Raw genomic sequence first — 9,955 nt, 5'->3', positions numbered from 1 at the left:
CTTTACAGCAATCGGAAGTACTGGCATAAATACATTGTGCAACATAGTCATTGCAATATTGCAAATTATAGCTGGTTGGCTTTGAAAAGCCCTCCCCACCACCAAAGGCCCTGTCTTCCAAACAGGGCGGTTAAACGTTTATGGTAAATTGAACAGGGTTTCATGGAGTCTCTCAAAGCCCACAAATCTGTGTAGGTGTAAACGTGGGTGGCCTGAAATGTTTATTTTGATGTACTGTCCGAAAAGAAGGCTGACTAATTGCTGATGTCCTTCAAACAGAGGGTGAGTAAGAGGGGTATAATGGAGCAGTGATTCATTGACAGGTCAGTCCCTATGTTTGCACATGACCCCTTATCTCATCTGTTCTGTGGACCGTGATCAGATAAAAGTCCGGACCCCGACTGAGGATCCTCACTTTTCTCAGGACAGACAGTAAAGCCTGTCGGACCAAAATGGCATTCTCATACACAGTTGCGGGTCTTCTTGCTCTGTGCTCCTTGGCAACAGCAGTGAGTGGAGTATTTTTTTTGTCTTTTGAATGACTTTTATTGTTTTGCTATTATTCACTTTCTATTATTCATTCTATTATTGTTGTTATCTAACATTATAATTTACGTTATTTTATTTTCAGCAAAAGTTTCAATAAGTTTCCTCAATGTTTTTTGTTCTTTTAGCAAACAAGAGGTGACTCTTCAAACGTGTGCGTCCCAGCTGACGGTTTTGTGAGTATCCTCATAAATTGCAGGTGTATTATTGTCAATGTGAAATGCAAAAATAACTTGTTCATCTTCTCGTTGTCTGATTTTCTGATTAAAACTGATTTTCAGTTTTAAATGTAACGCTGCTCAATTTCAGGGCACATATTGTCCGACCACCTGTGGTGTGGCAGATTACCTACACAAATACAAACCCGAAGTGGATAGGGACCTCGACGACTTAGAAGAAATACTACAGGAAATATCCAATATGACGAAAGGGGCCCAAGATAAGGTTGTCTACATGAGAGATTCCGCAACTGATGCCCAGAAATCTGCACCAAAAGCAGGTAGATGCTTATTTTTGTTGGCATTCTACTAATTTTAGTATGGACATAATGTTTCATTATGCTTGCATGTGTCTGCCAGATTCTCACTTGGCTGATCTATCTATGGATCTATCAATCGGTAGATTTACAAACATATCTATTGGTTTCACGTAGATGCCTCACATTTCTATGTCTAGCCTATGCATATCTAAGCCTGTATATCTACTGTATCAACATAAGTATGTATATCTAATTCTTTACTGTATGCATTTACAGACGTTTACATCAAAAAGTCAACGAACATGTTGGATGATATTTTGAGATTTGAAAGAAGTATTGTTTCCCAGGAAGCACAAATATAGTAAGTCATTTTTTGATTTCGTTTAAACATGGTTTTAAAGTACTGTATATCCCTTCCAAAACCTGACCTTATGAAAAGTTTAGGGTCTATAGGTAGTCATGTCAACAGCGCCAACAGAGAAATGAATATGTCGCCTTGCTTCTTAGCGAACTCCAGGAAATACTCGATGCCAACGAAAAGAGGATGCTGCAGCTGAAGCAACTGTCCCTGCAGCTGGAACAGAAGTGCAAACTGCCTTGCAAGGACACTGTGCAGATTCAGCCAGTCACAGGAAAAGGTACAATCACAGGGCTTCACATTTTAACGGTCCTTTCTTGCAGAACACTCATCTTAGAGAATATCACATCTGTCTTTTGAAATGAAAAGAAGGATGCAAAGGTCATATTCAAATATTACCCGCAGAAACATGATTGGTTGAGCATGAGATGATGACCTGTGAGGATCTATAACATACAGATGTTTTTTTTTTTTAATATATCAGATTGCCAAGATATCGCCAACAAAGGTGCCAGGACCAGTGGCTTGTATTTTGTTAAGCCGCTGGCGGCCAAAGAACAGTTCTTGGTTTATTGCGACATTGACAGCACTGGCAGTGGCTGGACCGTGCTTCAGAGGGTAAGTGTGTGTTTTTTTTTTTTAATGAGAAACAAAGAAGAAAAATTGCTTGCAATCCAGACAGTGAATAAAAGTGGGCGTCATACATTTCCAGAGGCGCGACGGCACTGTTGACTTCAAGAAGACCTGGATCCAGTACAAGGAGGGCTTTGGCTACCTGTCTCCGGACGACACCACGGAGTACTGGCTGGGCAATGAGAAGATGCACCTGCTCTCAACTCAGTCACAGCTCCCATACGTCCTGAGGATCGAGATGGTCGACTGGAAAGGACAGAAAAGGTACAGAACCCCACACTGAACTGAAAGAAATGACTGACTGAATTAAATGTTAAAGCCACTAATCAGATGTATTCCTGCATATCCACCTTCGAAACAGAAAATGTCTCAAAGCCCTTGTTTCCTGTTGTCAGTACTTAGTTGACAATATTCTAAGAACTGTATGTCCTGCATTTACATAAATTTTTGCCTGTTGGAAGTTGTTAAAGTTGGACAAAGAAGGGAAATATTGCAGACGGGCTGAGTTTTTGATTTTACCCTACAAAAGTTGAAGCAAATGCTACATTGTTCCCCCATAAAAAATGCTGGTTGTGCTGCCAGGTTATGTAACTTGCCCCCGTAATCACAGCAAACAACCTTGGTTACCTTGCACAATCTATTTTGGTAGGGCAGGGGTGGGAATGGGGGGGGTGGGGGTGGGCAGGGATGAGGCTGGTCTTACAACTGAATTTTTGTCTAGAATATTGTGTTATCTCTTACTCAAATGTCAAGAGGTTGGATCTGAGGGTTTCCATAGCAGAGCAGACTGGCCCGGTCACGGTGAAAGCATGCGAGAGAGCTCTCCTTACATGTTTTCACTTCTTTGTCTCCAGCACGGCAGACTACGCCATGTTCCGAGTGGGGCCAGAGGCTGACCAGTACCGACTGACCTACGCCTACTTTATGGGAGGAGATGCCGGCGACGCCTTTGACGGGTTCGACTTTGGGGATGACCCCAGTGACAAGTTCTTCACCTCTCACAATGGAATGCAGTTCAGCACCTACGACAGAGACAATGACAAGTACGAGGGGAACTGCGCCTTTCAGGATGGCTCGGGCTGGTGGATGAACAGGTGCCACGCGGCCCACCTCAACGGAAAGTATTACCAAGGTAACGCCCCATCTTCTTACCCCACACGTTCTCCATCAGTTCCATGTGAAGAAGAGCAGTTCCTAGCATACGCTTATTGAGGGACGCTGTTGCTGCAGTAGAAGCAATCATAGTGGCCATCTCTACAGTGAAAGACCTGGATATAGTTGTCTCTGCAGTGATTGTGGGGGAAGAAAGACCTGGCCTCATACAACAGGTCCGAGCAAACCGAGCAAGCCATAAGTGTCCCAGCTACAAATGCATAGATTTATTTCAGTTGTTGGAATGATTGCATTGAGGCACAGCATGGTAAGGGCATGAGGCAGATCGACAATAACATGAAGTCTCTTTTTTTTTTTTTGCAAGGTGGGGATTACGAGACGAAAGTTGACAAAGCAACCACATTTGACAACGGCATCATCTGGGTTACATGGCGCAACCGTTGGTATTCTATGAAGGAGACCACGATGAAAATGATCCCGATCAATCGGATGAGTGCAGGCGGTGGGCAGCAAGCTGGAGTCAAGCAGTTTGGTGGTCTAGGAGACATATAAACGACGAAGCGCGAACGTGTCGCTGTGCGAATAATGTCCTCCCCTATTTTGTATTGTACAGTCACACATCACATTTGTCACCCAAGGAAACTGTCTCAGTTTTGTTAGTTCAAACCAATTCAGTCTGAGTCTTGGTTATTTTTCCCCCAACAAATTTTTTTCTACATGTAAAAAAGGTGTGATCATTAACAAAGCATGAAACAAACATCTATGCTGAATGTATGCTGTTTTAATTAATAAACATACTTGGACAGGAAGAAAATGTTGTGTTTTCTTCTTCAACATGAAGACTACCAAAACACAAAACAAAGAAAAAAAAAACCACATAAAACACAATCAAACTGTACTGTAAGGGTGATTTTTTTTTTCTTTTATTTATCTGTGTCCATTCTGCCCTGATGTCCTATGCATTTCATTTTATGCATTAAACAGTAGAGAAAACTCATCAGCGTTTATGCCTGCAGAAGAGATGTTTTTCTGCTAAACTGAAAGCTAATTTTCCTCAATGCATCTGAATATTTTTTGCTATAAACAGGCCATTTTAATGCACTTCATGTTTTAATGCAGAACAGATTTGAGTGTGATTTTAATAGGGTTTTAATATTATCCAATGACGCCACCACAAGGGAGAACAGACAGCAGTATGTTAGTTGTGCTTATACATGCCTTTTAAATAAAGTTAAATAACGAGAATATTTTACTATAATTACAGTATTGCATAATGATTTATTGCATAAATCCTTCCACGTTATCATCGATTACGAAACATACAGCATAGTATTTGCCCCCAAAGCAGATCCGCCATTGCTGTCTCAAATGTTAACGTTCTCAGTCTTTCAAGACACAGGATTAAATAGTTGTATAGCACATATGGTCCCGCTATGTTCACTGCAATGGTAGAGACTAAGAAACAGACCACCACCCTTGAAAATATTGGAACACTATTTTTGATGTGCTGTTTGTAATCTGAAAAAACATAGACAAAGAGCAATGCTAACAAAGCTAGGCAAATACTTCCCCATTTAAAACAATTAAAGCCAATACTGGAGAGATTTTATAATGTTGAAAGAATAGGTGGAAAAGCGAAGGAGGTTGAGGGGGTGTTGATTAAAGTGTGTACTACATTGTTTCACTGAATTCCATCTCTCCACATTATAAGAATGGTCCCCTTTTTCTGCCCCGTTATTAGTAAGATGGACTATGGAGGCATTGCTATTTTTGAGACACTGTTGAGAATTCATGACTTACCGTGGTACTTTATAGATTTTTCAAAACTTCCAAATGTTATCTTTTGTCAAACAAACAAATGCGTACATAAATTTATTAGTCTCAATAAATAAATAAATAAATTTTCCCACTACTGAAGTTCTGTCTCACAGCAGACCTGACACCTCTTATGGATCAGAAAGTTTGCTCAGTGCATCTGTTGGTAATATTTCTGTGTTGATAGGTGTGTAAAGTAGGCAACATTGCAACATGATTGTGTATGCATGTGATTTTTAAAATCATATTTCTCATATATCTCAACAACAAGATATGTATTTTATTGGGGGTAAATAGAAAGTGTTTAAAAGAAAAAAAGCACCAACTTAGAACCTTGAAAAAAAATTCAACCATTCAGTATAATTTGGTGTGTGAAAGCTTGACAGATCATTAGGTCATTTGGGTGGTGAGAGAGTGACATGGTGAGTGACCTACTTTTTACAAGAACAGCTGACCCTTTATGACCGTACAGTGAATTTAACATGGTGTCTGAAAATAGATGCCTATCAGTGTACTGTTGGAATAAAGCACACTTGGGTACGTAGAATGAGACCTTTTTTGAGGAGGTGTGTTTGTGACTCTGTGACTGTGCTGAACAGACTGAACCAAAGCAGCTGCCCACTCTCAAAGTCAATATTGCTTCAGTTCCTCTATTGACAGATTTCCGGGCACAGCCAAAACTGGTGACTATAATGTCCAGCAAGTGACAGTTATTTCATAATTACTGACTGAGTAGCTGGATTACTTACATTTGTGTAAATAAGTAATAAATGACTCATAGTTTTCTCATCAAGTGGCTCAAATTCAGCAGAGGATCGAGGGTGATGCAGTTTCTCAATCAGCAAGAGGAGGAATGGGCCCGAAATATATGGTCTGCTGCTTACTTGTACTCTGCTCATTTTCTCAGGTAAGTTTGGATTTTATTGCCGGTATTAGTTATCCTCAGGAGCAACAAAATGAAAATGATAATATTTTTCAACAGGAAGTTCTTATTAAGTGATACATATGTTGCTGTGTAGGACTGTTTATTATATGTTGATTGTTAGTGTTCATTCTGTGCATGTAAGGTTTAGTGTGTTTTAGTGAGTCCTTCTGACAGTGCAGGCTGATATAACCATGTTGAAGGTCATTGACTGAAATCATTGGATGCCTCTGGTCCGAATTCAGTTTAACAGCAGTGTTCAGTACACACAAAAATCAAAGTTTATCAAAATTTATCAAAGTGTATTGCAGATGATAGAATTTGAGCATCTTTGACCTTTTTTCAGTCTAAGCTTATGAATCAAAGAGGAGCTGAACTCGTTGACCACGGCTATAATTCAGATGAATGTTACAGGGAGAGAAACTGGCCCCTCTGCAGAAATGATGAGTGGGTGAGTTCTCACCTGCCCTCACATCTAACAATGTGGATTAATAATATATAATATATAAGGAAACAGAGTTTTAAAACAACGACAAAAAAAAACCTATTTTGCATGTAGTTCCATTTTGTCCTCGGGATAACAGTTATATACTTGTCCTTGGTTCTGTGTTCCAGGGCCCTAGATGCCCTTCAGGATGTAGGATACAGGCACTCTTAGACCAAGCTGATCAGCAACTGGAATCCAAGATTAACAAAATCCAGAAGTTTTTAGTGGACCGCCGTAAGGATTATCATTCTACAGATGAGGTCACCAAGCAAACCTATGACTTCCTGAGAGAGAGGCTTCTCGCTTACTCAGGCAAGCTTCACCTGGTCTTCACCAAGTCTCTTCCTTCCTTGCTGTTATTAAGCTGCTTATTTGTTTCTGGTTATCATTGTGCAATCACGTCTCCACTGTAAAAACAATTGCCTGTAATTCTCCTGTTTTAAGGCAGTAAACAGTGATCTAATTATAACAATACAGTCTATTACAGACCACTTTCAGACCAAAAGACCACTTTCCAGAACATATTTCTTTTCAATAATGTGTAATGTGGATAACTGATTGATGTGGATAATCTGATGTAAAGAAACATGTCTTACTTACACATATTTAAATACAGTGACTGTAATCTCTGTATTCTGCATGTGTTTGGAGATGTATGGCAGAATGGGCGATGGGTGATGGATTGATGCATGATTTTCCTTGTCAATACAGCTAATAATGACAGGTACATGCACCTAGCTGGGCACCTACGTCAGAGAATTGACACCATCAAGAGACAAGTTGACCAGCAGTATAGCCTCCTCCAAGCAATGAACAGTCTGGTTCAAGACCAAGTTGAAGAAACACAACGATTAGAGGTGATTTCAGAATGTACACCACACAAAAGCTTGGCTGCATTTCACTGTAACTGAAGACCAACCATAGCAGATTTTGGTTTGTCTATTTGCGTCTTTGGTAGGGGTGTGACACATTATTTGTGCTTTTTTAAAAGTTTCTCTGTGTTTCCGCAGGTCGACGCTGAGATCAAACTTCGCTCTTGCAAAGGCTCCTGCGCCAGCACCGTCGACTTCTCTATGGACAGGGAGAGCTACAGAACTCTGGGAAAGCATCTGGCTCAGCCCAGCCTCGCCGGCCAGGGCAAAGGGCCTGCAGGCCCACTGAGAGTCCTGAGGAGCAGGCCTGTCACTGACACCGTTGCTCCCAGCATGCCCAAAGCCGGTGTAGCAGCAGGAGGCAGTCAGCAGCAGGGTTTCTTCACTGGTGTCAGACAGCTTCAGTTATTTCTGGAGACTGTCGATAACCATTCAATATCTTCTGCGACTGGGGCCACTGCTGCATGCACAGACTGTACTGCTGAGGGCCAGGACCTAGAGGCACGTGAAACATCACCCCAGGTCAAGCTGAAGCTCGCTGTAGACAGTCCTCTGGAAAAGGTAGCGGAGAATGGGGGCGGGGCCAACAGCGCAGGTCTCGGGGACACCTCCAAAAAGAGGAAAGACACCACTGCGGAGGGTGAGAGACTCAGAGTGACAGCTGACACTTTCGGTTTGAGTGGTTACCATGCAGATCTTGACGAAGAGGCCTACATTAGGGAATATCTCGGCATAATAAGACGGCAGGCACAGCAGAGGGGCACACCAAGCCGTGAATGATTCAGTGTGTCTGAATTTTTTTTTCATTAAATGAATCAGAACATAGCAATCTAAATAAAATAATTAAATTATAAATAAATTCCATATCCACAAATGAAAAGCATTAAAAAATAACACACCAGCGCATACATTTATCCAGTCATTTCCCATACATAAAGAACAAGTGATAGGATATATACACAATGAACACACAATATACAATAAACATAATATACACACAGTCTACAATATACACAATATACACGTTCATGCAACCCCTAGCAAGCCATATCCCCTGGCTATCAATATACCTCACTACACCAGGTAGTTAATAAAAGCATTCTTTGAGGGCACTTTTGCAACTTCTGCAGGTACATCATGAAAATAATCATACAGGTTACTGTTCTACATAGCACTTGTTCAGTTTTACATAGTAGCTGTGCTATAGGCATGCATATTTGCTGTAACTGATGCACCTGTATCTTTCCTGCCTATGCCCATGTTTCAGCTTGGCCCACATCATTCTTCATCGCCAGAATAATGTAATGAGAGTAGAATGCCAGTCTTTGGTGCAAATGTCTGACAGTGAATGCTCTCACAAGAGGGTAAACATATGCAACGTTAGTTTAGGTGCTTCCTAATGGTAGATAAGAGGACTCTCAGGCTGGGGTCCACCTGGGGAGATTATACGTCTCACTGAATCTTGTGGTCATCTGAGATGGTCTTTGTATCTGTTTATTTAGACCATGGATTAAAGATCTATGATTATAGGAATATAAAACAATGAAGCTACAAACAACTTGTAAATAAAGTGTTCTCTTGATCTTTTGTATTGACTATTATTCAAAGATGTATTTTTTTGATGCTGTACTTCAAAACGAATCAAAACTGACCACGACTGTTTCACTGCCCACTTAGCATACAGTCAGCATGAGATTATCACAATCCAAGGCACTGCAGTCATCACACCAAAATTCGTAACATAATGTTTGGACAAAAATGTTGTATGCCATTAAATATTTCCAGTGAAAGATACAGGACACATTTGAAATATCCTGTGTAAACTGTGTTTTTTTTATTATTCTTTTTAGTATCTGTTGTAACTGGATAAACATTTAAAAGTGCACTTTGCTTCTCAAACATGGTCTGACTGGCCACCTTCCCTGTACTGGTCAACTAAAACAACAAGGCAGAATTTCAAACGCGAAAATTAAACAGGCACTTTGTACTCTGCCGCTGTTTACTGCCCCAGCTGAGAAACTGAGCTCTCCAGCTCATTCACACAACAGTGTGCATGGTGAAAATTAAATACGGTCATTCTTTGCGTGATATCTTCTGATGTTCTGTCTGCTGATTATAAAAGTCAGTGTTGGTATTGTGCAAGCATCATAGATAAACTTTATGAACAATCACCTCTACTGATACTGTCACTGACACTTTGTCTTTAGCCAGTTTTGTTCTTCTTTTTCCCATCAGTTTCTGTGATATGGTCATCTTCAGAGACTACAATATTTTTATATAATCCAGGTGTAAGGTGGAAAAACTTATGAAACTCAATATGTAGGCCTACATTTGAGGAATACCATAATAGCCTACCCGGAATTGCTATGAAATAAAGTCTCTCTTAGTGTTCCAGAGCCAGTTTTGAACTAGCACATGATGGACTTCTGAAGTTGTTTCTGTCAGTTTATCAGGCATTACCGTGGCCACCTATGCACTGTGTATGACCTGGACCCACACCCTATCATTGGCACGCTGGTGACATATAGAAATTTCACTGCCAGGGTGAGTGTCCTGTGACAGTGAGTTGCGGTTGTTTTTTTGTTGGTCTTGTGACCCCGTGCAGTCACAGATCTCCACAGCAGTTAAAGTGTTTTAAATGCAACCCAAAACAAGTTTTAGCTTCAGATTCATTCGAGTTGAAATCCCAATAACATCTCAGTGTGGTTAGACACACAGGTTGGTATTGCTA

At 40.7% G+C, this 9,955-nt stretch overlaps 2 protein-coding genes across 3 annotated transcripts; both read left to right on the top strand.

Annotated features, from left to right (window-relative positions):
- Positions 1 to 399: 399 nt before the first annotated feature.
- LOC118769964 (fibrinogen gamma chain-like) lies at positions 400 to 3,937 on the top strand. 2 transcript variants are annotated; one of them, XM_036517400.1, is made up of 9 exons: positions 400 to 509; positions 675 to 722; positions 856 to 1,045; positions 1,301 to 1,385; positions 1,532 to 1,662; positions 1,867 to 2,000; positions 2,095 to 2,279; positions 2,870 to 3,147; positions 3,493 to 3,937. In XM_036517400.1, the coding sequence occupies exons 1-9, from the start codon at positions 453 to 455 to the stop codon at positions 3,678 to 3,680; spliced, it is 1,296 nt and encodes a 431-aa protein (XP_036373293.1). In that variant the 5' UTR covers positions 400 to 452; the 3' UTR covers positions 3,681 to 3,937. The 2 variants fall into 2 exon arrangements, with proteins under 2 accessions (XP_036373293.1, XP_036373292.1); XM_036517399.1 differs by having other exon boundaries at positions 675 to 745; positions 828 to 1,045.
- Positions 3,938 to 5,676: 1,739 nt separating this feature from the next.
- LOC118769416 (fibrinogen alpha chain-like) lies at positions 5,677 to 8,819 on the top strand. Its single transcript, XM_036516483.1, has 5 exons — positions 5,677 to 5,850; positions 6,212 to 6,316; positions 6,481 to 6,664; positions 7,064 to 7,209; positions 7,363 to 8,819. The coding sequence occupies exons 1-5, from the start codon at positions 5,797 to 5,799 to the stop codon at positions 8,002 to 8,004; spliced, it is 1,131 nt and encodes a 376-aa protein (XP_036372376.1). The 5' UTR covers positions 5,677 to 5,796; the 3' UTR covers positions 8,005 to 8,819.
- The last annotated feature ends 1,136 nt before the right edge of the window (positions 8,820 to 9,955 follow it).

The sequence above is a fragment of the Megalops cyprinoides genome, chromosome 22 (genome assembly GCF_013368585.1).
Source record: "Megalops cyprinoides isolate fMegCyp1 chromosome 22, fMegCyp1.pri, whole genome shotgun sequence".
In the NCBI taxonomy this organism is placed as follows: domain Eukaryota; kingdom Metazoa; phylum Chordata; class Actinopteri; order Elopiformes; family Megalopidae; genus Megalops; species Megalops cyprinoides.
Note: the sequence above shows the minus strand (reverse complement) of the source record. Positions and strands in the feature narration are given on the sequence as shown.